Raw genomic sequence first — 27075 nt, forward strand, 5'->3', positions numbered from 1 at the left:
TTTTGTTGTACTGCACAGCTCTCTCTCACTGCTGCAGATCCTCTTTTCACCTGGTTTCTGTTTTAGCTACAGAGTGAGATGTAGAGCATGTCATCTAGCTAACTCTAGAGACAGTAAAAGAAAGCCTGTTTCTCCAACTTTGGTCAGTTACAAGGCAGGATTAGCTGGGAGACTTCTAAATGAGGGCGCACATGTAAGTAGTTCTTTTGTAGATTATGGTGAACTTGTGAACGCTACGAGCTAACGGTGTGGTTAGCTCATTTCGGACTGTGACGTCACAGTCTAGGGAGATGTTGTATAAGTGGCGTGATGAAATTCCAACTGTAAATATATACAAATTACGCCGAAAATGAAGCTAACTATCCGTGATTTGTAGCTAGCTACACATAGATAGGATTGAAGGGACAGTCATAGCTAACAAAACCCCTAGCTACTGTTCACAAAAATTCATTAACTTGAAATCGGACAACCGTTGTTAGCTTTATACAACCTTTAGGGAGATGTTGTATAAGTGGCGTGACAAAATTCAAACTGTAAATATACTTTATTAATGCCGAAAATGAAGCTAACTATCCGTGATTTGTACCTACACATAGCTAGGATTGAAGGGACAGTCATAGATAACGAAACCCCTAATCTTCACAAAAATTCATTAACTTGAAATCGGACACCGTTGTTAGCTTTAGAAGACCTTTAGAGATATGTTGTATAAGTGGCGTGACAAAATTCAAACTGTAAATATTGCTACTCTAGTTATGCCAGCCAAGATTAACTGTAACTGTTGTAAGAGATTGCTGGTATAACAAGCTCGCTGACCGCGCTATCGCCACAACAATGCAAAAAGAAAAGCACACAATCCCTGAAAACAAATGCACCAGAAAAACGCTGAATCCAGTTTACACGACGGAAGTTCTCCGGGCCTCTAGGGGGAGTGCGAGACCTGAGCCAATAAACTAGAGACACACCCACCAAACAAGAGAAAACATATCTCAAACATAGACTTAATATTTACAGTCTATGATTACAAAGCAGTTGTTTACATCCCACCCCATGCTAATTCTGGACTGGCACTGAAGCCTCTACACTCTGCTATAGAGTAAAACACTTCACCAGTAATGACTCTTGATGATATGTGGCAAGGCATACGGGCCATCTGAGACTACAAATGTAAGGACAATCACATCACAAGCAGCAATCCCTCACTAGCAGAGAAACTCATTCTAAAACACATTATTTGCCCGGTTCGACATAGGTGACAACTCCAGGGTAATGAACACACAGTTCGCCACCAGTTTATCAGGGTCCAACACTGAAAACAAACAAAGTCAGGAGGGCACTGTGCAGCATCGACACAAGAAAGGCAGCTGGGCCACATGGTGTCTCAGGGCGCAGGGTACTTCAGGCATGTGCAGACCAGCTGGCAGAAATCTTTACCAACATCTTTAATCTTTCCCTGAACCACGCTGTTGTCCCAACATGTCTTAAAGCAACAACCATCGTGCCTATTCCCAAACTAAAAAGCATCAGCTGTTTAAATGACTATCACCCAATTGCACTCAACCTGGTGATAGCCAAATGCTTTGAGAGACTAATCCTGGTCCAGATTAAACACTCCATCCTTGCCACACTAGACCAACACCAGTTTGCCTACCGGGCTAACACATCACAGTAGATGCAATCTGTGTCACTCTCCACACTACACTGGAGCACCTTGAACATCCTGATACATATGTCAGATGCTCTTTTTGAATTTTAGTTCAGCATTCAACACTGTCAACCCTAACAGCCTAGTGTCTAAACTTCATGGGCTAGGCCTGAACAAAACCATCTGCAACTGGACCCTGGACTTCCTGACCAACCGTCCCTAGACTGTCAGGCTGGGAAAACATCTTCCACCCTCATCCTGAACACTGGTGTCCCTCAGGGGTGTGTCCTGAGCCCTATCCTGTACACCAGTGGTTCCCAACCTGGGGTCCGCGCACCCCTCAGGGGGGCGCCAAAGAGCACAGGGGGTGTACAAGTCTTTATCGGGTTTGAGGTTAAGGTAAAGAAAATATAAAAAATTATGATAATACACTAGAATAGATAATGTATACAAAAGTCTGTATAAAAATTATATTTTTTGTTCTTGCTTAAAATTGTAGGCAGGCTACATAGTAGGTCAAACCTCCGTGACCTCTTAACCTGGGACCCTTGCTGTCATCAGGTCAGCTGCTAGCTGCTATCATCCTCGTTTTTTCCTGCCGCCACGGCATCACTATTTTATGAACGAAACATGTCGGAGAAACGTAAAAGTGCTGATGACTCCTCTGTATCAAAAAAGAAAGTAAGGCATTAACTCGAGAGTTACCTCAACTTCGGTTTTATTGAAGGACAGGACAAGTTTTGGCCAGAATGTGTCAATTGTGGCGAGAAGCTAGCTAATGACAGCATGAACCCAAGCAAAATGAAACGACACCAAGAAAAAAAAACACCAGAAGACTGTTGGAGAAGGCCAGGACTTTTTTGAGAGGAAAAAGCAACATGCACTATCAAAAAGATCCACGGACATCAGAAAAGCATTTGAAAGAGCCGGCAGTGATTTACACAGAGCCACGGAGGCGTCATTTGAGTGTTCGCTATTAATTGTCAAGACTAAAAAGCCACACACTATTGGAGAGCAGCTAATCAAATGCGCCTGCCTGAAAATTGTAGAGAGACTGTGTGGCCCACAGATGGTGGATAAAGTGAAAACCGTCCCACTCTCTGGTAACACTGTCAAAGACAGAAATGATAAAATTGCTAGAGATTGTCAAAACCAGCTGCACGGACACTTAGAAATATTCCCTTTGCCATTCAGTTGGATGAAACGACAACAGTGTCAGACAAGTCCGTGCTCATCGTTTATGTACAATATATTCACGGTGAGGACTTGAAACAAGACATTCTTATGTCTACCAATCTAACCACAACAACAACAGGACAAGATATTTTTATGGCTGTGGACACACAATACAACCTCTCATCCAACAACCTGCCCTAAGATAATCTTGTTGCAAGCTGCACTGATGGTGCTGCAGCGATGATGGGCAAACAACAAGGGATTTAACAGCCAATTGAAGGAAAAAGCCCCCGGAATGCTACATTTTCACTGTATGTTACATTGCCAAGCCTTAGCCAGTAAAAAACTTTCAGAAGACCTCAGTGACACCCTGGCAACTGTTGTTAAAGTTGTAAACTTCATCAAAGCTTGCCCTATGAACAAGAGACTGTTTGCCCAGCTGTGTGAGGATGAAGCGCATCAAACACAGCTTTTCTTAGACATAAGTAAGGGGGTAGCCAAGGAAAAAAGGTTGGGAACCACTGCTGTACACCATCTTCACACATGACTGTCTGCATGTCCATAGAACAAAAAACATCATAAAGTTTGCAGATGACACAACAGTCATTGGTCTGATCACCAACAATGATGAGTCAATTCATGATGAGTCATTTGGTTCCGGTACCCAACGGTACTGTAGGAGCCATATGAGTGGTTTTCCTCCAAGCCACAGGGGGCATGACATCGCCTTGGGATAATTGGGATCAACGCGGTTTGGAGCTACACCGAAGGTGGACCGCAGCTGTACTGGAGCATTTGGAACTACACCGAAGGTGGATCGCAGCTGTATTGGTGCGTTTGGGGCTACACCGAAGGTGGACAGCAGCGGAACCGAAGGTGGACCGCAGCTGTACTGGAGCGTTTGGAGCGACTCTGTGTGAACGAGGCTCAGCAGTGAGATGTCGCTGCGTCTACGCCGGCTAACTTTGGGGTAGGTTCAGCGCAGGTTAGAGTTGATTAACGGCCATAGCTGTTCTCCAAGCCTGTGACAGCAGCAGGGTTGCAAGTGTAAAATCAGACGGAATGGAGTCTTATTTTGAAAAGGGGGTTGAGAACAAATCCATTGCTACATCTCTCAATCCAAATGGAAAAACATACGAGCCTTTGCATAGGCAGCCATCACAGCGTTTAAAGGACCCACCTCACCACAGTAAGCATGATCGTGCCAAAGTTCAACAAGAGATGCCTACAATACCCACAGTAACTTTGGATCCTCTGGAACGGCAAATAAACCCAGCATTCATCAATACCTCTTTACCAGCTGAAAGCAATATTCAAGTACCAGGAGATCTGTACAGCTTGATGCAACAACAGAATGAAACATCACTCCTTGTTCAGTTGCAAACCTCACACTTTCTGCCTCGCAGGGAAATTCCAATGTATTATGGAGACCCTCTGCAGTTCAAATCATTTATGAAAGCCTTTGAACATTGTGTGGAAGCAAAAACAAACAATAAGGGGAAGTGTCTATACTATCTTGAACAATTCACTAATGGACAGCCAAGAGACCTTGTACGCAGCTGTCTTCATATGACAACAGAAAGAGGTTACACTGTTGCCAAACAGCTACTGAAGGAGCATTTTGGAAATGAAATAAAGGTCACAGAAGCCTACATGGAAAAAATTACTGGCTGGCCAACTGTTAAGTCAGAGGACATTAAAGGATTCCAAGCTTATGCAATGTATCTGCGTGAATGTTCCAATGCTATGGATGAGCTTGATTATTTGCAAGAGTTAAACATGCCAGGAACCATGAGAACTGTGATTCAGAAACTTCCGTATAAGCTCAGAGAACAATGGAGGGTACAAGCGTGCCAAATCTTGGACCAAACCAAACAAAGAGCTTGTTTCACCGACATTGTCAAATTCATTGAGAAACAGGTCAGAATCGTTTCTGATCCAGTCTTTGGTGACATTCCATCTCAGAAAGGAATCAGAAAACAAGTCTCAAATGAAAACACCTTTCAAAAGAAACAGTTTTGCGACTCATGTGTCTATTTCTGATGAGTTAAAATCAGATGCCCAAGGAGTTAAAGCACAAAAAGAAAGTATCTCCTGCGACAAGCTAAACCAGAAGTCCTGTCTGTATTGTACACGTGGTCATGCATTGGAGCAATGTCCACAACAGGAGAAAAGGAGACACGGGGACAAGTTAAACTTTCTAAAAGGAGAAGGGTCTCTGTTTTGGTTGCTTATGCACAGGGCATTTAAGCAAGAACTGCGACAGGCGCATTACTTGCAGACACTGCAACCAACTCATCCAAGCATTTTGCACATTGCAAAAAAGGAAAGGGCTGTCCAGGGAGATACAGAATTAAATAAAAAGAGATGCCATGCAAGGGAAAGGTATGGTATATACCGCATCATGGAGTATATCATCCTAAGAAGAAAACCTTGCGTGTTGTGAATGACTGTGGGGCAGAGTTTAAAGGTGTCTCTCTCAATAATCAACTTTTACAACGCCCAAACCTGAACAGCTCCTTAATAGGAGTGCTTTTACGGTTCAGACAAGATCCTGTAGCCATTATGGCAGACATACAAGACATGTTTCATCAAGTCAAGGTAGCAGAAGAGCATGTGGACGTTTTAAGACTTTTATGGTGGCCTGAAGGTAATCTGGACCGTGATCTTGTAGAGTAGCGTATGACTGTTCACCTATTTGGGGCTGTATCGTCACCCAGTTGTGCCTGCTTTGCTCTTAAGAAGACTGCTGAGGATAACCGAACAAGCTTTCCGGAAGAAGTCATTGACACAATCAAAAGAAATTTCTACATGGATGACCTTCTGAAAAGCCTTTCCTCTGAAGAGGAGGCTGTCCTCATGGTTAAGAGTAGAGGAGGTTTTAATCTCACAAAATGGATCAGCCGGGACCTACTTCAAAGTATTCCTGAAGAACACAAATCACAGAACCTGTTTGAGCTGGATCTGGACCGAGAGAAATTGCCAGTAGAGAGGGCTTTAGACCTGCAATGGTGTATAGAAACAGACACTTTCAAATTCCACCTGAAGGTCAAGGAGCAACCTCACACCAAACGCGGCATGTTGTCTGTAATCAGTTCCATCTATGATCCAATGGGGTTCTTGGCGCCAATTATCCTCCCTGCTAAACTGCTGCAGCAAGGGTTACGTAGGCAGAAGTATGATTGGGATGACCTCATACCTCCACCTTTTGTGCAGAAGTGGATCAAGTGGCTGACAGATCTACAGAAAGTGACTGATTTCAAAGTTAACAGGTGCATCAAGCCTAAAGGATTTGGAAAGATCGTAAGTGCACAACTGCATCACTTTTCAGACGCTAGTGAAAATGGATACAGCACAGTTACCTACCTCAGAATGCAGAACCATAAGGAAGTGGTCCATGTTGCGCTCTTGTTTGGCAAATCCAGAGTGACTCCTCTAAAACCCATCACCATACCTCGTCTAGAACTCACTGCCGCTGTTGTCGCCATTAAAGTTGACAAGATGCTTCAATCAGAGCTACAGATTCTACTGAAGAAATCACGCTTTTGGACCGACAGTACATCAGTTCTAAAGTACATTAAAAATGAGGACAAAAGATTCCTAACCTTCGTTGCTAACAGAGTGTCCATGATAAGAGACAACTCAGACGTTTCACAGTGGAGTTATATTCCCACATCCCTAAATCCTGCAGATGATGCTTCAAGAGGATTAACAGTTGAAAGGTTGGTCAACCAAAGATTGATTGAAAGCCCAGCTTTTCTATGGGAAAACAGAAAACGAATGGCCAAGGTTGCCTTTGGATTTCAGCATCCCAAGTGATGATCAAGAGGTTAAGCAAAGCGTGCTGGTTAATGCAACCAATAACACATTGAATGCCACTAATCAACTAATAACTTGTTTCTCGGATTGGCAGAGATTAAAAGTTGCAGTTGCATGGATCCTCAGACTGAAGGAACTCCTGCTAAAGCTGAGTAAGCAAAGAAAGCAGTTGCAGCTCGCACATAGTAGTGCAAGCTTTTCGATCTTCACTTAAAGGGAAGAACTTGTCACTGGACAACCTCTTCGAAGGTGAGAACTCACTGATTTCCTTTTGTCAGCGAGAGAGATTCCAGGATGAGATTGCTGCATTATCATCTCAAAAATCAGTGAAGAAAGGCAGCACCATCTACAAGCTGGATCCAGTTCTAGAAGATGGCCTTCTGAGGGTCGGTGGACGCCTCAATAAATCAGCTTTACTTGAGGACACAAAACATCCCCTCATCCTGTCTAAAGAACAACACCTCTCAACTCTTATTCTCCGCCATTTTCATGAGCAGTTGGGGCACGCAGGAAGAAACCATGTGCTTTCCACTGTAAGGAGAAAATATTGGATCACAAATGCTAACTCTGCCACGAGGAAAATAATCACAAGATGCAGATTTTGCAAACACTAAAGAGGAAAGGCTGGTGAACAAAAGATGGCAGACTTGTCCACAGAGAGAATTGTTCTTGATCTCCCTCCATTCACTAATGTTGGTGTTGATTATTTTGGTCCATTTGAGGTGAAAAGGGGACGTAACACTTTAAAACGTTACGGAGTGATCTTCACCTGTATGACAAGCAGAGCCATTCACCTGGAAACTGCTTACTTTCTTGAAGTTCATGTATCAATGCATTGCGAAGATTCATCTGTCGGAGAGGACAAGTTTGTCACATGAGATCAGACAATGGTACCAACTTTGTGGGAGCTGATAAAGAATTGAGAGAGGCCTTAGCATCGTTAAATCTGGATCACATTGAAAGATACCTGTTGCAAAAAGGAATTAAATGGATTTTCAACCCACCTTCTGGATCACATCACGGTGGCGTTTGGGAGCGCATCAGACGGATAATTAGAAGGGTGCTGAGTTCAGTTCTTCGTCAACAAAGTTTGGATGATGAAGGATTTCAAACAGTGCTTTGTGAAGTTGAAGCAATACTGAACGACCGGCCCATCACTAAACTATCTGAAGATCCAAATGACCTTGAGGCATTGACTCCTAACCACTTGCTTCTACTGAAAGGGAAGCCTAGTCTACCACCAGGACTTTTTGAAAGAAGTGATCTGTATGCAAGAAGAAGATGGAAACAGGTCCAATATATTGCTGATCTCTTCTGGAAAAGATGGACTCATGAGTACCTACCACTGTTGCAGGAACGACAAAAATGGACAAAGGAAAAAAGAAGCTTTATGCCTGGGGATGTCGTTGTTGTTGTGGATTCTACAGCTCCACGTGGATCTTGGATGCTTAGAAAAATACTGGAAACTTTCCCTGATAAAAGGGGACTTGTACGTTCTGTTTGTCTTCAAACAAAGACAAATGTGGTCGTACGACCTGTAACTAAAATATGTCTCTTATGTGAGGCCACAGAGTGAATACGTGTATCTATAGGGTTATGCAGTAATGAGTTTTTGCATAAGTTATCAAAACCAAAGTGTGGGTTTGTTTTAAGTTTTTGTTTTTTATTTTGTTTATGTTATGGCCCCTTTATTTGTATTGTTAATAATTGCTTTGTCTTCTGCCAGAAGCAATTAGGGCCTGGTGTGTAGGAGCCATATGGGTGGTTTTCCTCCAAGCCACAGGGGGCATGACATCGCCTTGTGTTGCCAAGGCCTAGATTGGCTTAGGTATTTAAGTTCCTGTATTGATGCAAACAGGTGTTGTTAATTGAAGAAGAGGAGCAAACAGTTTTTTAACTGTGCTCGGCTTACGTTATTTATGGACCTTTTATATGATTTCTTGTTATTGTAAATGAACGCTGTGGACGCAGAAAATACCGCCGCAAAAACAAACTATCGGAAAGGACTGGATATCGTTTGTCTGAGTACACGTTAGAAACAACAATCGCAATTAGCAACCAGTAGCGGCAAGTTAGTCACAACAGGTACCTTTTTTCGGTACTTTTGCACTTTTTTTCTGTACAACTTTCTCACCACAGTGGGAAGGTCCTCTTCTTGTCACGGCCCATTCGGTTACGGTTGATGGTGGTGGAGCAAGGCACAGCATCTAAATGGTGAGAGCTGTTGGGCAGCGTGGGGACCCACTGACTGCTCCTCTTTGCTTTCTGCTCCCTAGAAAGGCCAAAAAAAAAAAAAACAACGTTGACAATCATGAATTTTAATATTCTGTTAATTTTATGCCACAAAGTGGTGCTATTGCGTTTGGCTTTGCAACTAGACCTAAATCCATGTTAATTTCATTTCATTTCAATGGCTGCTCATCAAAATGATGCAACTGGGGTGGCAGTAGCTCAGTCAGTAGGTAGTTGGGTTGGGAACCGGAGGGTTGCTGGTCAAGTCCCCATACCAACCACAGTATGGTGGTGGAGAGGTGCCAGTTAACCTCCTGGGCACTGCAAAGGTACTCTTGAGCAAGGCACCGAACTCCCAACTGCTCGGGGCGCCTTTCTGTAGGCAGCACCCTCACTCTGAAATCTCTCTATTAGTGCATGTATAGGTACTGAGCATGTGTGTGTAATTCAGCCCTGTGTGTAATAACAAAAGAGTGAAAACATTGTAATTTCCCCTTGCGGGATTAATAAAGTATACATTATTATTATTATTATTAATTGCTGCAGGGATGGTAATTAACTTTTTTATTCACCTGCCACTGTGGCTGGTGGATTCCAAAATCTATGTTGGTTGATCTGATTTAACCCAGCCATTGCATGTGTTGGGGATGAGATTCATTCAGGAGATTGTTTCAATCACATGCTACAGAACCACACATAGAGCACTATTCAGGCTAGCCATTGGCAGATAGACCAAAAAGACCCTGGACTCTTACAATTTCATACAAACATTTTTATGTGAATTATCTAATCAGAAAAGCTGGATGGAAGCAACAACTTCAGCATAACTTTCCCTAGAGTTATCAAACACACTGCTACACCTGTAGGAGCAGACTCTCTGCTATAGGAGACCCGTTATCTGAAACTCTCTGTCATCACCTTGCTTCGGAAAGCAACAAATACAGTCTCATATGAGCAAAAACAGAAAAACCTGACCAACAGCAGTAAGATCTACACAGCCAAGCTATTTTTGACATGTTTTATTCCTAACATTGGAACCTTGTGCTCAGGTAGACACTAGTCAAGTAAAAAAAAAAAAAATAGATCCGAACTTCATAGCATCTTTCAGCACCCTCCTTGACTGGTAAATGGCAATGTCCTCTAAAATCCCCACATGCAGTTTGTTATGCAGGCTTACGTTTACAATTTTGTAGTCTCCGAGACAAGCTGAGATAACCCTGATGACATTACAGTCCAAGGTACAGCTTGGATCACACATTCACACATACTTTTTTGGGCCAGGAAAAAATCTAAAATAAATGAAAATGTAAAAATAAAACACTGTAAATGTTAAATGAGCCACCATTTCATAGAAATTACCTGAGGTAAGCTGGGGGCTCTGTGCTGATGGACACCGCCTTGTACTTCTCATCATTACCCTCGAAGATCTCTTCACATTCTGATGCCTTCAGCAGAGTAACACTAGTAGCTACAGATGGACAATGGCAAAGAAAACACAGACGCATGTCAACTTTTGCTAAAATTTTAAGTGGTAAATCATTCATTGGGGATACAAGTGCTAAGCAGTTGTAACTGATGCTTATTAACTTATTAATGATTGTCACCACTACTATGACATAATGTTTTTGGATTTTCTGTTAGTTGGGTTAACCATGGTAACTATCTAGCCATGTTAACCACCTATTCTAGTTTCACCCCCTACTGTATGCTGGATGATTTCCCCTGATAAAGTCCAATGAAACGCTGGCTATTAATGTAAAAAATAAAATGAATCAATAAAAATAAAAAAGATAGTTTTAAAGCTGTTTTTTTAACTTGACAAGTCAATAGTCTGACTGGTCACTTGATTCAAATATATTTTACATCTAAAATATTAAAATTGTTTATAGCGGCAATTATTAAATATAATTTGTATACAATCTATAGAGCTTCCAGACTAGGAGGAGTTCTAAATGACTTTATCACTGTCCAGTGTGAAAAAACAAAGAGGCACCAATAACCATGTGATGATGCTACGATTTTCTTCCTCTCCTCCACCGAGGCTAGCCTCCTCCATAAAGATGGATATCTTTTATACAGAGAGCCTCTGAACATGCGCAGATAGTTTCCAACCTGGAGAGCAAAGGAAACCAAAATTAAATAAATGAAAAAAACATCAAATGTTCTGCAGTGATGTACTGTGATTAAAAGTATTTTTTATATACATACTGTATATATTTTCACACAAGCAATCAAAATGAACCACCCATGTTTTGAGGTGCTACAAGTTTCTGTTAGATGCTGTCCTCCGGAGAGGAGGCATACTTCAATGCCTAAAGAAATCTCTCTTTCTCTCCCTCTCTCTCTGACCCCGTCTTTCACTGGTTGAAGCATGAAAATATTGTAAACAAATTAATAACATAACTAATTACACTGGTCGTTGGTGGTGTTATGCCTTTCTCATGGACTCCAGCTCTTGCAAGATCACCTGGCTCAGATTCAATATAGCAGTGAGTTTCTTCTGCAATGGAGTAACCCTCTGTCAGTTTCTCCCCCTGATCTAACCTTCCTGTGTCTTGACTCAATGATCACAAAGACTTTAATTAGGGTTGTGCAAAAAAAAAATCGATTCACATTGAAGTTGCAATTCAAGCTCTACCGATTCAAAATCGATTCATAGAATTCCAAAAATCGATTCATATATATTTTTTTTAATTGTATGTCTACTGCAATCACATGGGAAAAGTAACTACATTTACATACTGTGAATTGTTTTTTTTAATCGAATCTTGAGCCCAAAATCTATTCAAAATAAACTTGATAAACTTCAAGCCCATATCCAGTTTCCACACAAGTTCAAAAACGCATGTTTATGGGCGTTGACTGAAACTTAGCTTTCAGATACAGTAGGGATGCACCGAATCCAGATTTTTGGGGTTGGGCCGAATACCGAATCCACTGGTTAAGATTCTGCCGAATCCGAAACCGAATACCGAATCCTACACCCATCCTCAGTCCATTAACACAGTAAACACATTAATGAAGTAAACACTGTCCACAGCTTCTAAAATAGTTAAATGTAACAAGTTAATGTTGAATTCACATCACACACTATCGCCACAAATTTTGTTTCCTCATTTCGGTTCCGACTGAAATATTTTCCCTCTGTACTCTGGACAGTGGCAGACTCTTTTTTTTTTTCTCCCTTTTCCACCGAGTTCTTTTTGTACACGCTCCGAAACGGACGTAAAAATATCACGCTATTGTAAATGTAGGCTACTTTTAAAATGCCATATTTTCCCTCTGGGCTCACCAAAATGGACGTAAAAGCATATTAACCATTCACTGCACGTGATCACTAGTAAACATATTAGTGTAAACATATTAAACTTGCTCTGCTAGTCTATCGTTGAGGACAAGACCCTGTAGCCTGGTGGTGGGGGAAGCAGGACAGCCTCCCCAAATTGTCTGCCCTTTTAAACTCATACCTGTGTGTACAGACCTCTTGGACACCATCTGAGAGAGATTTCTCCTGTGCAGGACATGCCATAAGTCAGGAGAGGTGTCGTATCTTGCCAGAGAACGCAAATATGGTCATTTTTCTGCAAAAGAACTGCTAAAGTTTGAAGCTGGTTGGCATACCAACTCAACATTTATTTTGTTGTTACTTGTTAATAGTGTAAATGTTATTTATGTTATTTGTTAAATTATTGTAGTTATGTGTTAGGTGACTTAGGTTTACTTATTATATATTTAAGTACTTTAAAACGTTAATATATTGTTAAATTTAAATAATTTTCAATTTTAAAAAAAATTCCAATGATGTCATTTTTCAAGAATCGGTTTAGGAATCGCTTAGGAATCTGAATCGTTTCAAAAGTACCGGTTCGGTATCGGAATCGTAAAAATCCAAACGGTACCCAACCCTACTTTGCTTGTTAATTGGGCAATTGTCCAGCTTATATTTACCTTCACAAAAGTGCTCGTTTTGCCACGGACAGGATCAGGTTAATATTCTAAGTGTCTGACAACATTAAGGAAAGGATTTCTAAGGAGGTCGACCTTTCTGTAAAATTTTCGTTTTTTTTGATCAAATGGCCTTTTGAATGGGAGTGCTAGGGGCACTTTTATGCTAGCCTCAAAATAGCTATTTTTAAAAACACTAAGAAGGCTCGACACAACATTAAACTTTGCTCGAAGTATCACCAGGGGCTCTACACCTTAAAGTGATGGTTCGGAGTAATTTCACCCTAGGGTCCTTTGCACCATGACCTCGAGCCAAACACCCCCCCAGAAGCTTTTTTCAGCTGGGTCTAGCATTGGGAGAGTTAGCGTAGCAGCGTTATCAGCTGAATGGCTTAGCGCAGGGGCTAATGGACCCATGTTTGTATCTCGTAAATGACCCCACTAATAATGCCCGAAATGATACCAAACTTCTACACTAGTACAAATAGGTTATGTACTCATAAAACGATGGATTGGAAAGTTTGTACACCAGAAGTTTATAAACACTTGCCTGCTCTCTTCTGCTCCAATTGGGCTAACCGCTAGCAGAGACAGCATGTAATAACTTTAAAAGACCCTGAAAATAACTGTTAAAATATATAACGGCTGTTACATCAGCTGTAGCCTGCTTTCCCAGTGTTTAGTTTGAGTTAACGTTATTTTAGACTGAATCAAGCTGTCAGCTAGCGGTTAGCCCAATTAGCTGTTAGCTAAACTAACGTTAGCTTCCCGGCGGAGGCTAACGGCAGAAGCATGGAACAGATCGTGATTCGTGCAGTGTCGTAAATCCTCGTGACGGATCGTGCAGGCGGCTCCCCCTCCTCACCAGCATGAGTTCCACCAATCAGAGGCATCACTGTGGGATTGTTCAGGATTGTGGGTAATGAAGTACTTATCCAAGACATCGCGAATAAAAGACGTTTATCTCAAAACAAGGTTGGTGCCCCATGATTTTTGGCTTCTGTATGAGCATATAGAATCAATTAGTCACGTTGGCATGCTGGTTTTAAGTCTACCATCGACGGTTACCATTTTATGGCTTATACTCCAGTTTGTCAATGGAGAAATTGCATTGTATTTTTACTTCCGGAGTTACTTCCGCTGTGGGCGGGACTGTTGAGCTCTATTCTGAGTCACTCAAACTGATCCGGGTTGGGCGAGCCACTTGAGTCAGTATTGCTAAATTGTCAAGGAAACTCAGTCCTAGCCCATTGTCTCTAACCACTAATGTAGTAGGAAGTAGGGCTGAATGATTAATTGCATTAGCAATAATATCGCAATATGTTAAAACGCGATTTCCTAATCGCAAAGGCTGCAATTTGGTCACATGACTTGCGAGAGCAAATCAGTCTGCACTCCGCAGAGAAAGCATCAACTTAGCACGCTGACGCTACACTGTACCTTGAGCTGATTTAAGTCATTCAAACAACTCTGAGTTGAAGTTTAAAACTTTTACAGCTATTTTAATAAAATTAAGGGTTTTGTTCGGGCTCGAGTCCATACATGCAGTTAATGGATACAGGCATGGAGAACTGAAGGCTCGGTTAGCTCCGTTATAAAGATATGGAGTGGAGGAGCTGCCACTGAGAGCGGTAACAACCAGACTCTGATAAATGACGTTCGGGGAGCTTTCACAGCAGCGTGGCAGTGGTGTTTCAACGGTTTTATTAGTACAGTCGTCTGCTACAGATCCACTCATGACAACGTAGCTGGCTGATTCGACTTTCTCGAGGACTTGAGAGCTCATGAGTCCCATGGTCTACCGAGCTGGCAATGTTTCAGACTGTCTGCTCGACCTAATTGCATTTTAATATACTACATTTATACACCAAACCTATAGTATGCCTAGGCTATGTGCAGAACAATGTTATTTCAGAAGTGAAAGAATGGCTTTTGTTGTAGATTTGCTTTTCACCCTGACTCAATGAGAGACTTCACTCGCTCTACAGATCAACTCATGACAACGTAGCTGGTTGATTCGCGTGACTGACTGACTGACTCGAGGACTCAAGAGCTCATGACTCATGAGTCCCATGGTCTGCGAGCTTGCAATGTTTCCAGCTCTGCGGGAAGTTCCTAATCTCAGACGGTCTCTGCTCACTCAGTCGCTTGAGTTGACTTGTGGAGTTGTGGTTGCCTACGAAATTGTAAGTTATAAAACTTTTGGCAGCTAAGATGGCTAGGACTAGTAGTAGTTAATGTTGAAAGAGGTTTGTGTGTAGCACTGTTATTTTAGATTAGGCCTGGGCGAAAAATCGATTAAATGAATTAATTCTAATTTTTTGTTGCGGGCGATTTAAAAAATAAGTAAATCGAGTTTTGTGTAATGGCGCATTTTTGGCTCCCCGGAGCTTCCGTAGGGTTAGTTTCACATAGCAGTATGGCAAGTGACAACAACAACATCATCATAGCAACACACGAAACACCAACAGCAAGTGACAATATGGCTACCGGTGAGAGTGGGAAGTTTGTTCCCAAGAAAGGAATAAAATCATCTGTTGTTTGGAACTGGTATGGGTTTGCTGCGACAGACGTGGAGCAAGAGACCCCACGCTGCAACATTTGCCTAAAGCCCATCGCAGTCAAAGGCAGCAGCACCACAAACCTATTCCAACACCTGAAACAGAGACATCCAGCCGAATATGAAAAATGCCAGTCTCTCCGAGAAAAACAAAACCGCAGTGACCAACAAACATTAGCTAAAAGACAGCTAACTGTAGCCGAATCCTTTGCACAAGGCACCGCAAATGACAGGAAAGAGGCACGGTGGAGAACAATCACCGAAGCGGTCGCTTTGCACATAGCCAAAGACATGGTACCCATATATACCGTTGAGAAGACGGGGTTTATTAATTTGATTAAAACCTTAGACCCCAGATATGAGCTACCCAGCCGCAAGTACTTCAGTGAAGTCGCCTTGCCCCAGCTGTTGGTTTAAGTTGTCTGCCGTTTGTACTTATTGCTTTCCTTAATAAGTAGGGGGGGAAATCGGAAAAAAATCGGAAATCAAATTAAAAAAAAATAATATCGGAGATTTTATTTTTAGGCCATATTGCCCAGCCCTATTTTAGATTGAATTGTAGTAGGACTCAACTGATCCGAGTTAATGACACTAGAGACTCGCAACTCATGGGCAAATTAAAAGACATGGGTGAAAGATCTGAGTGAGTCACGACTCAAACAGGTTTAGTTAGGAAACAAGAACGACCTAACTATTGATAACATAAGCATTTTGGCTCGGTGGATATCGATTTTAAATTCACGTTAAAACTATGTTTCATCCTTCTTCCGATTTCCAGCTGCAGCCTGTCACTCCCCCCTGTACTAACATTACTCGGTAACGTTAGCTCACAATGCCTTGTGTTTCTCACTCCTGTAACTTATTGTTCATCAGACGTGACATGAGAAGAGGGAGATTAACTAACCCAACCTATTTATAAAAAATAAAAAAAATCACATTCGAATAGTAATTTCAGCATTCGAATAGAATTTATTTTTTTACTATTCGAATTATATTCAACTTTCGGAATTCGTTCCAACAGCCCTAATATTTATAGTGCATAATCATAACCGAAGCTATCTCGGGAAACTTTAGAGATAAAGTAGGTCAAGACCACACTATAGTTTACAGAGAGAGACCCAACATTTCCCCCAAGAGGCAGCATTTGGAGCAATAGTGACGAGAAAAAAACTTAACAGGCAGAAACCTCAGGTTGACCCTTGGTGGGTGGCCTTCTGCCTCGACCGGTTGGGGAGGGTGGGGGGTACAGAAATATGACTCATAATAATTATCCGGTTAGTATTTGCAGTAAGTTATAGTAGACTACTATATCCATTACTGAGGAGCATTACTTTTCTTTAAAATCAACACAAGTGGTTAGTAATATAGTAGTTAGAAATGTTTAAATATCAGACACCCCCAAACTGAGGGGGTGACACATTTTTTCAAACGCCTTAACGTCACTCTTTAGCTCGTTACTTCATATCTAAGCACAACTACTCTATGGGAGGCTGAAATTAACGTTTGGAGTTAACATTAGTGCAGGACAGCAAAAGCTGTTCGGTTAGCTGTTATTTATTTGGTTTGGTTTGATTTACCGGTTGCTGACCTGCCTTTAGTCAGTTATTTGCTGTTCTTCGTTTTTAGGTATTTCTTTGTTTATGAAGCGATCAATGGGCCGGTTAGCATGCTAGCATGAACTAGCCAGAAGAACAGATAACTGAGGCTAAAGTAAGGGAGCTTAGCATTGGAAGTTTATAAAAAGATGGCCACATACCTCAGACCCAACCATGTAAAAGTCCCCATCTGGTTCTAATTGAAATTTAACTGGTTTCTGGCCAAATGTTTTACTAAGAGCCAGTTGCATCTTTACGCAATCGCTAACTAGCTATTATTAACCAGCGTTCTCTTCTTCAGATGCGTTTGGGACCTACGATAAAGATGGGAAATCAGGGTGTCCTCACGAACGCTGCCTTTCCCATAGACCGTGAAAGAAAGCCTTTCCAAAGCCTTTACTCGTTTCATGGCAGAGTAACTGTTTCCAAAGCCCATTACTGCCTCCTACTGATCTAAAGTGAAATCAGAATGAACTCATCTTTATCTGTAAAATAAATTGTACTCTGCTTTTACCCAGAGCAATTTCTCTATCACTCTGCTTTTACCTAGTGGCAATTTTAAAATCCATCACTATACTTTTTGCAAAAACTGCAAAACTTCTTAAACCCATGTACTCCGACATTTTTGTTCCAATTTGCACCAAATTTGGGGAACTTCATCTCCAGACTGTCCTCCACAAATTTACCATTAACATTTTGGATTTATCAAAAATTGAGCCCACAGTGCATTAAAACGTTTTACTTCATAAAGTAGCATAAACAAATACTGCAATTTCTTCCAAACTAAATCTTTGATGTTCATGAAAAAAATCATCACTGTAGAATTTTATCTCAAAAAATAAAAAAAAAAAAAAAAAAAAATTGTGTCCTTATCTATACATCTTTAAATATCAGTTTAACATTTATTGATCCTTGTGAAAATAAATTGCAGGCATCTCTATATTGTCTTAACCAAGTCCACAAATTATCATAATTTTCTAATGAGAAATTACTGTTTTACAGCAGTTTAAATTCTGCATTTTCATGCAAGCCTGCTCGTTGTCTACTAGGTGTTGCGATGCCACTTGTTACATCACCCAAATAATAGTTACCTGAGATCAGAAACAGCCTATGGCGTCCAAGGTACTGAGTCCGAGCCCATGGTGTTGCGAGATGATCATACATTTTAGCTGCGATTAAGCAGCTCTATAGCTCACTGTCAAAAAAACAATTCCCCACCCTTTTGGTGGCCACAGTTTTCGACCTTGAAGGCTGAAATATTGCATGGAGGTCAAGTGTTTGTGAGGTTGTGTTTGCCAATACATGCGCATATCTGGTATGTGTTTTATTGATCCAGTGCAAGCATAATCCAACAAGTTTTTCAATCCTACTCTTAATTTGACATATGGGTAACAACATCTTATAACTTTTTTATCCCTCTTCAAGAGCAACAAACAGGCCAAACATTACCACGATTTATAATCCATTTGCTGGGCCAGTAAATCGGATCACATGGTTCTAAATTCTAAATGTGTACAAAATCTATTAAGCCAGAAGTATTGTCACATACATATAATATAAAAGACTCACATGTATCTGATACAACGCTGTTTGTATTAAATTCGATAAAAAGTACAGCTGTGAAAACTTAACCTAACTGAAGGTGGATAAAAAGCTGAAGTTGAGGACATAGTACACATCTTGATATTAGTATACTACAATGGCCTGCTGTGTACAGAGAACGAAGTTACATGATCCTTTCTACTGACCCTAACGTAATTTGTATGAATCAATTAATCTAATTTGTTGAGACGGCTTTGGTTTCAAGCAGTACTACTACAGTTCAAAGAGATAAAACCAAAGCATCATTTGCCACACACATTTATTAATTTTTAAAGTGAAATGAGAAAATAAAATGCACTCATTTGAATAAATTCATTTAGCTATTTCACTGCTGTCATTTTTGTCTCTTTGTCTCACGTTTTTATCAATATATTTTTATTTTTTATTTTTTAAGATTAAGACAAACATCACCCGAGCACCAAAAGCTCACCATCCAGAATTCCATCCGAAGCTTGTGCTCTCTCAAATAGTCTTAGAGCACTGATTTTGCATCAAGAAGAGTTTCTGGGGATGATGTGAGCCCATATTCAAAAACAACAGACGGTTATCTCCAAACCAGCTCTGGTTGTTTGGCATTCTTCATCCCGAACTAAACAGACAAGTCAAAACCAGACCATGTTTGTCCCCTTCATCTCTCTAGAGGAATTGTCCTTGGAATTGACCTGGCGATCAGGGACGATCTGGGGTCATATTTAACCTCCAAGGCGCTGTCCCTCTCCCCAGGCAAACCCTCCTGGGCGCTCCTCAGGAAGGGGGTTGTAGTTGGCATCTTCCTCTGGTGTGTCAAACAGCATCTTTCTGTGGGAGACACAGAGGAGGAGGATGAGGGATTTTCTAAAGATTTCAAAAAAGGGGGGGGGGGGGGGTAAAGTGTCAGACTTTAGAAACCCCTAATCTAATGCAGCCATCAAACCAAAAGCTACGCAAAATCTCAATCTCACCTAAGCAGGTTCAGGCTCCCCAGAGAATGAACCCTTTTCATTTTGGTCATTCTGTGAGCTTTTATATAGCTCCACCATAAGAAAAAAGCTCCAATAATTAATTTATCATTCCTTCACTTTTCAAACTGAAGGATTTATTATACATTGAATCTTACAAGTTTAGACAGGGTCCAACATAAATAATGTTCCCCACTGGCCCCCCGGGCCAGTAGATCAGGGTTTTACTGGCCCCTTGAATATTTTGACTGGACCAGAAAAAAAGAGGGTAAAAAAACACTTTTCTAAATTGTTAATTTATTAATCAACTATACATTGTAATAATTCATCCAAACAACAAACAAAATACTATTCTGCATCAACAAATAGGAGTTCAAATTTAGTTAAATTTGCACTCTAATAATTCAATTTTATTTATAGTATCAAATCATAACAAGAGTTTTCTCGAGACACTTTACAGATAGAGTAGATCTAGACCACTCTATAATTTATAAAGTCCCAACAATTATAGTAATTACCCCAAGAGCAAGCATAGTGCGATGGTGCGACAGTGGCGAGGAAAAACTCCCTTTTAGGAAGAAACCTCAGTAGACCCAGGCTCTTGGAAGGCGGTGTCTGACAGTCCGGTTGGGGATGTGATGAACAGTGACAATTACAGTCACAATAAAGATAAAGGAACAGTGACTAAAAATGATGGTCGTAGTAGTTCATGTCATAGCAGGGCACTGCAGGGCGTTACAGGATGTAGCGTGGCAGAGCAGAGCATAGCTCTCTAATTCATAGTTATTCTACAGTAATGCTTGTTTTAATTTATGTTGAAAGGTCAGAGTGAGGCTATACTTTCACTGCTGCTCACTAACTCTTTGTAAACTGATGAACATTGTGTATTTTGGTTAAAAAAAGAGCAATCATTGATAACTTCTGTGATGTTTTGGTAGGCTATATATTAATTATTGTTCTTAAATTATGAAACATAGCTAATTTGCCACAATGTTATAAAAGGGAGAAGACATGCTGATCAGGCAAATATCAAATATTGTATTTAAAAGTAAAAATATTTTATTCAAACATCTGGTAACAAGTGTGTTTCGTCTTCGTGTTCATGTTGTAGTAACCTTATTATTTTCCAGCCATGTTTACCTGGCTATTTTCTGCTTTCATTTTAAAATTATTGTAAAATTTCCAACAGCGTTCAAACGCACCACTGGGGAAGCTTACTTTGCAGTTAGCTTACGTTAGCTAGTAATTATTAGTGCACCCCGCGGTCCCTCCGCTTCACTCCCAGCCTCTAAGAGACTACTTAGCCAGGAGAAGAGCAGGCAGCAGCAAACAGCAGTTGCTGGAGCTGCAACTGGGGTCAAGTTGCTGCAGCCGCTACTGAAAGTCCAAAGCATGTGTGCACTCTTTGTGGCAGGTTGTTTGTTGACGTTAGGTTAGCAAACTCCATTTCTTTTTTTTAAGATCAATTTTTAATTTATTTTTTCATTTTAAACAACAACAGGACAGACAAACACTCTTGAACAAGAACAGCCACCCTCTCCCACCCCTCACCCTCCGTGGTCTCAAGGAAAAGAAAGAAAAAACAAACAAAAACAAAAATCACAGCTTGCCTAGTCACCCTTCTCTACTACTTGTGATGCTGAGGTCATTAGGACCGATACCTGTGCTGCTGCACTTTTCCATAGGTCTATAGTAGATGATTTGGCTTTGTTAATCCTTGCTGTAGAGATCTTGAGCATAACTATGTCCAGAAAATACGCCAACCACTGTTTTATACAAAGCCAGTGAGGGCTTTGTCCTATGACATATGTTGAAGTGGATCTGCTGGTGATTTGGGTTCTTGGAACAGTGGGAAATGTTGTCCCAAACTTTCTCACAATTAATTACGTCCCCCTCCGGGCTCAGCTCTCGCTCCCATTTCTTTACTAATGGGAGTTCTCCTACGGATACTTGCTTACGGATACTTCGAGATTGTTTCCCCATGGTACTCTATAACATTTAGGGCTGACCTTAAGCGAAGATAAAGGAAAAAGGATGTCCTAGGGATCTCAAAGCTAGTTCTCAGGTCCTCAAAGCTCAGCATACCTTCCCCATTGAATAACTGGTCTAGAGTGTAAATACCTCTGTCACGCCATTGGTTACAAACAAAAGGTTTGTTACCAGACATTAAGTGCATGTTGTGCCAAATTGGGGTGCTCAAATTCCACTTATTGGTGTAGCGAAGTTGCTCCTCCACCTGTTTAAAGTTGGTCAATGTGTTGGTGATAATACGGCCATAGGCTAGCATACACTTTTTTGGACACACACCGGAAAAGGCGAGGTCTTGCAGTCTTAGACTTCCAGTGTGAGGTTTTGCTCCATTTCTCTCCATGGGACTGTAGATGAAGGGTCTATCCACACTCGGCCCGTAGCTGAAAGTCTCTATGGTACACTTTAAGGTAACGCATTTTAGCCTAGGTTGTTTACTATTCCAAATATACTGCCGGATTACGGCATCAAGTTTCTTCCAGAAATGTATCGGTGGGGATCATTGTACTTGAGAAGTTCACACGAGGAACTATGTTCATTTTAACAACAGCAATCCTGGACCGTAGTGATGGCGGCAGCACAGACCAATTAGTCAGATCTCTTTGAACACTACTTAGTATAGTTTCATAGTTGTCCTGGACAACTCGCTGTAGCGATGCGTGGATGGTGATGCCCAAATATGTAATTTTGCTTTGGGTTGATATTGTATCACTAATAGCTGATGTCACCGGTTTGTTGTTCAACAGGAGCAGATTAGATTTATTCCAATTGATTTTATAGCCGGAGACTGAGCCAAATTCCTTAAAGATATTAAGGATTTTTGGAACTGAGTCCTCAAGGTCAGATATGTACAGTAAAATATCATCTGCAAATAACGATATTGAGTTGTTATTGGATTTAATCTGGACATTACATATTTTACTTTTCCGCGTACAGTGATAAAAATGCTGCCTTTGTTGGGAGGTTTTTGGCTTCTTCTTAGGGTTGTGCTTAAGTGTGTCCATCAGTGCCACGCCCCCCACCCTGTCAAACACACGCTAATCCTAGTCGGGGGCACTGGATGGGAAATTGACACTTGCGTCGGGCTTTGCACTGTGCCGCACAGGGTGCAAGTCAAGTTAGGGCCCCTTAAGTGGAAGATACTTTTTTTTCCCCCTTACGTGCAACCTATTTAACCTACATCGCTTTGAGCAGACTGGATTGGCTGTAAGTAATACAGTCTCTCTCTCTCTCCCCGTCAGTAGAAACCCTGGACTATTAACACAATTAGGCATGCAGAAGTTAGGAGAGAAAAGGCGTTAACGTGGAACATTGTCACACTTTCCTTTCTCCCCTCATTGGACTAAGTTTATGGACACTGCTGTGCATCAATAAGTAAGTCTGATGTCCTGTAGGTACGAACAATGTTGTGCAGGATTTATGAGTTAGCAACAGTAGGCTAATTCACGAGGGTGCTATTTTATGTGTGAGCTAATATTGCGCATCTGTTCATGTGCGCTGTAAGAGTTATGTTTCGGTTTATTGAATGTGTTATTCAGTGCAAATATAACAGAATGTAGTTTAATCTCAGTAACAGACCTGCCAACCTTGAAAAACTTTTTTGAGTAGCAACTTACTGATTTATTGTCGAAGTTCTGGTTCATGAACACGGCGACACGCACGCGGAAGAAAATGTGCCATTAAATGTCAAACCTGTCTACATTTTAAACCCTAGAAAATAATTATGTTCAAGTAGGCTACTTGAATTAAATAGAACATTTTATTTAAATTATCGGTCATATTTAATACAATTAATTGGATCATAATATAATCTAATAAAATAAAATATATTACACTGCATAATGAGCACTTTTACTTTTGGTACTTTAAGTATATTTTGATAATACTTTTGTACTATTACATAGGGAAGATGTTGAATGCAGGACTTGTAACTGACAAGTAATTTGTAACTCTACGACACTTTTTTCTACTTTTACTGCAATACATGATCTGAGTAAGTCTTCCACCTCTGGAGATCACCACCAACAGTCGTGCATGAATACCTGCAGCAGTGTTTAACACTGAAAACACACCGCTCAGTTCAGCGTTTCCTTGCAGCTCTGCTACAGTAGCAGATAACCTTTAACGTTACCTGCCGGTCACATCGTCTCTAAACAGTCCGCTCACAGTGAACTCCTGCTCGGATAAACAGGTGTTAGAGTCCGGCGGCTGCTCGCTCTGTTTGTTACGCACACTGAGCAGATTGATGCGCTCACAGGGCCAATCTTTGCAAATGTTATACAATATCATCGTCCATCACAATGTTTTACTGTAAACATTGTCAACTGGCAACTAAAGGCAACTGGACATCGCCCAACCCTACTTCTATTACATGGAGTAATCTGCGTATATTGTCTGCAGCTTGACGCTTTGATATAAACCCTGATTGGTCAGGGTGGACTAGCTTCTCGATGAAGCTTTCTAGGCGTAGTGCCAAGACTTTGGAATAAAGCTTAATATCAGTCCCAATGAGGCTGATGGGCCTGTAATTTGAAAACTCCGTTGGATCTTTGCCCTTTTTGTGTATGACTGAAATTAGTGAAGTGTTGGTTTGTTGATGAAAGGTGCCCCTCTCTATGGCCGAGGTTAAAGTTTGTAAAATGATAGGTCCTAGTGTGTCAAAGAACTGTAGTAAGAGTTCTGATTGAATTCCATCCAACCCCAGTTATCCCCTTTCTTAGCTGTTTTTAACGCTGATTTGAGTTCCTCTAACGTAATAGCTTGACCCAGTTCTTCTGCTTTCTCTGGGTCAAGAAGAGGCAGGTTTAGCTCTTTTAGGAACTTTTGGCACTGGGTCGGATCTGGATTGCAGGAGGATTCATACAGCTTTGAATAAAAAGGATTGGTGATCTCCTGAGGATTCGTTGAGATACCTCCGTGCAGATGCTATTGATAGCAGCTCTGGACTCGCTTTGTTTTAATTTCAGAGCTAGCAATTTGCTTGGTTTACAACCATTAAAATAGTAATTTTGCCTCACTCTGTGCATTATGAATTCAGCTCTCCTTTTTACCAAGTCATTTATTTCTGCTTGATTTGTGACTAAAAGAGTATGTGTAGATTTAGAAAAACAAGTCTTAAGAGAATGCTCTAACAATTTACAATGTTCTTCCAACTCCGCAATCCTTGCCTCTCTTTTTCTTTAAATTTGCTGCAAAGGAAGATGTGCAATCTCTAATAAATCCTTTATTGGCTTGCCAGATGTACGCCGGGTCCGAAACTGAGCCAGTATTGATTGATATGAACTAGGGCTGAACGATTTTTGAAAATAATCTAATTGCGATTTTTTCCCAAATATTGCGATTCGATATGCGATTTTTTTTTAAGCTCGTTGTCTTCTGTATTATTCAACAAAGACAAACAATAAATCATTGCATAGTATGAACAACACATGATTACACACTAGACAGTTAAATAATACATACATACAGTCCCGTTTCTGTACCGGAAACCCGACCCTCGTTGACCTAGGTTCCCATGCTGAAAAGGGAACAGCGAAAAGACCCTGCCCTGAAGTAGGAGCTGAAAGAGTTACAGGAACTGCGGCCAGAGGAACTTAAAAATCCCCAAATTGGTCCAGTCGCAACACGAGAAAAAAAAGGGTTCTAGGAATTTCATGTTCTAGGAACTGCAAAAATCCCTCCGGTCGGAAAGCGGCTCTAGTTTTGAGGTTCCAAGGACATCCTTCTACTTTTATCTTCGCTTAAGATCAGCCCCAAAATGTTATGGAGTACCACGGGGAAACAGTCTTGAGGCGCAACCAGTCATTAAATGGTTTGTTGATTTACCTGTGAGTGTCTCCAAGATTTATGCTAAACTGATGCAAGTATCCATAGGAGAACTCCCAATAATAAAAGAAATGGGAACGAAAGCTGAGCCCTGAGGGGAACGCAATTAATTGGGAGACAGTTTGGGACAACATTTTCCACTGTTCCAAGAACCCAAATTAGGGCTGAACGATTAATTGCATTTGCGATAATATCGCGATATGTTAAAACGCGATTTCCTAATCGCAAAGGCTGCGATTTGGTGACTCGCGAGAGCAAATCAGTCTGCACTCCGCAGAGAAAGCATCAACTTAGCACGCTAACGCTACACCGTACCTTGAGCTGATCTCTGTCATTCAAACAATTCTGAGTTGAAGTTTAAATCTTTTACAGCCATTTTAATAAAATGAAGGGTTTTGTTCGGGCTCGAGTCCATACATGCAGTTAATGGATACAGGCACACAGAACTGAAGGCTCGGTTGGCAACGAGATTAGCGGTTAGCTCCGTTATAAAGATATGGGTGGAGGAGCTGCCACTGAGAGGGGTAACAACCAGATTGATAAATGACGGTTCGGGGAGCTTTCACAGCAGCGTGGCCGCGGTGTTTCAACGGTTTTATTAGTACAGTTAATCCCACGGCAAGACCAGCAGCAGCTAACGTAACGATAGCCTCTCTGAGCTAGTGCATTGTTGACGGTGTCATGCACACGGCACGCAACTTCACAAGGGGGAGGGGCTGGAGGCAGCTCCTCAGTGCACTGTAAAAAACTACTTGCGTGTGTGTGTGTGTGTGTGTGTGTGTGTGTATATATATATATATATATATAAAAACTATATTTGTACTTATTTAACTGTCTAATGTGTAATTGTGTGTTGTTCATACTATACAATGATTTATTGTTTGTCTTTGTTGAATAATACAAAAGACAAAGAGCTTAAAAAAATAATCGAATATCGAATCGCAATCGCAATATTTGGGGGAAAAAAATCGCAATTAGATTATTTTCAAAAATCGTTCAGCCCTAACCCAAATCACCATCCACTTCAACATATGTCCTAGGACATATGTTGGACTCCCAGAAGAGATACATCTCTAAAGTCATTCCCACTCCCTATTGCACGGTCTGTCAACCTGAACAAACTGGAACTTTCAATAATATCTAACGGGATAGGATGTCGAATTCCTACTGACCAGATTGTTTTGTTACTTAACGACGACTCTAAATTACACCTGCTTGGGAGAAAATTTGGCTAGCCGGCTCAACTGCAACCAATATAGCTCAACGCTTGCTCCCCCAAACTATCAACCAATGGAAAAGCACAGCAGCACAAATATCAGACTTAATTACCTCAAACCCACAAGAATTAGAGGAGAGTGATTAGGCAAGGTGTGGTTTCCGTTTGTTTGTTTTGTTTTACTCGAGACCGCAGAGGGTGGGAGAGGGTTTTTGTTGTCTTGTTCAATTTGTGTTTCTGTTCTGTGCACCATCTGCTATTACCGGTCACACATTGTGGAATTTGTTTTGAATGTCTGAAGGTGCCTATAAAAAAAGGTTTATCACCAAAAAAAACTCACATGATAGATGGGGTCTTGAGCCACCTTCCACCTCCTGGCTGGTTGGGAAAAACATCCTCCAGAAAGAAATACACATGACCAACAGCGATACCTAAAGAAAGGTAAAAACATTTTAACACATGCTTTATTCATACTGTGCGCAACCAACCACACC

The 27075-nt window shown here is 41.1% G+C and overlaps 2 protein-coding genes across 3 annotated transcripts in view; both read right to left on the reverse strand.

Annotated features, from left to right (window-relative positions):
* Positions 1–17356, reverse strand: part of LOC114570959 (SWI/SNF-related matrix-associated actin-dependent regulator of chromatin subfamily B member 1) — a 40744-nt gene extending 23388 nt beyond the window's left edge. The window contains exons 1-4 of one of the 2 annotated variants that reach the window (XM_028601632.1): positions 17291–17356; positions 10873–10984; positions 10232–10340; positions 8775–8912 (exon numbers count right to left, since the gene is read on the reverse strand). In XM_028601632.1, the coding sequence (XP_028457433.1) occupies positions 8775–8912; positions 10232–10340; positions 10873–10966 (341 nt within the window). In that variant the 5' untranslated portion in view covers positions 10967–10984; positions 17291–17356. Of the gene's footprint in view, positions 1–8774; positions 8913–10231; positions 10341–10872; positions 10985–17133 lie in introns of both variants that reach the window. The other variant, XM_028601631.1, reaches the window with a different exon arrangement.
* Positions 17357–18279: 923 nt separating this feature from the next.
* derl2 (derlin 2) overlaps positions 18280–27075 on the reverse strand; it is a 29297-nt gene continuing 20501 nt past the window's right edge. The window contains exons 6-7 of the mRNA XM_028602472.1: positions 26922–27012; positions 18280–19372 (exon numbers count right to left, since the gene is read on the reverse strand). Of these exons, the coding sequence (XP_028458273.1) occupies positions 19267–19372; positions 26922–27012 (197 nt within the window). The 3' untranslated portion in view covers positions 18280–19266. The remainder of the gene's footprint in view (positions 19373–26921; positions 27013–27075) is intronic.

The sequence above is a fragment of the Perca flavescens genome, chromosome 16 (assembly GCF_004354835.1).
Source record: "Perca flavescens isolate YP-PL-M2 chromosome 16, PFLA_1.0, whole genome shotgun sequence".
NCBI classification, from domain to species: domain Eukaryota; kingdom Metazoa; phylum Chordata; class Actinopteri; order Perciformes; family Percidae; genus Perca; species Perca flavescens.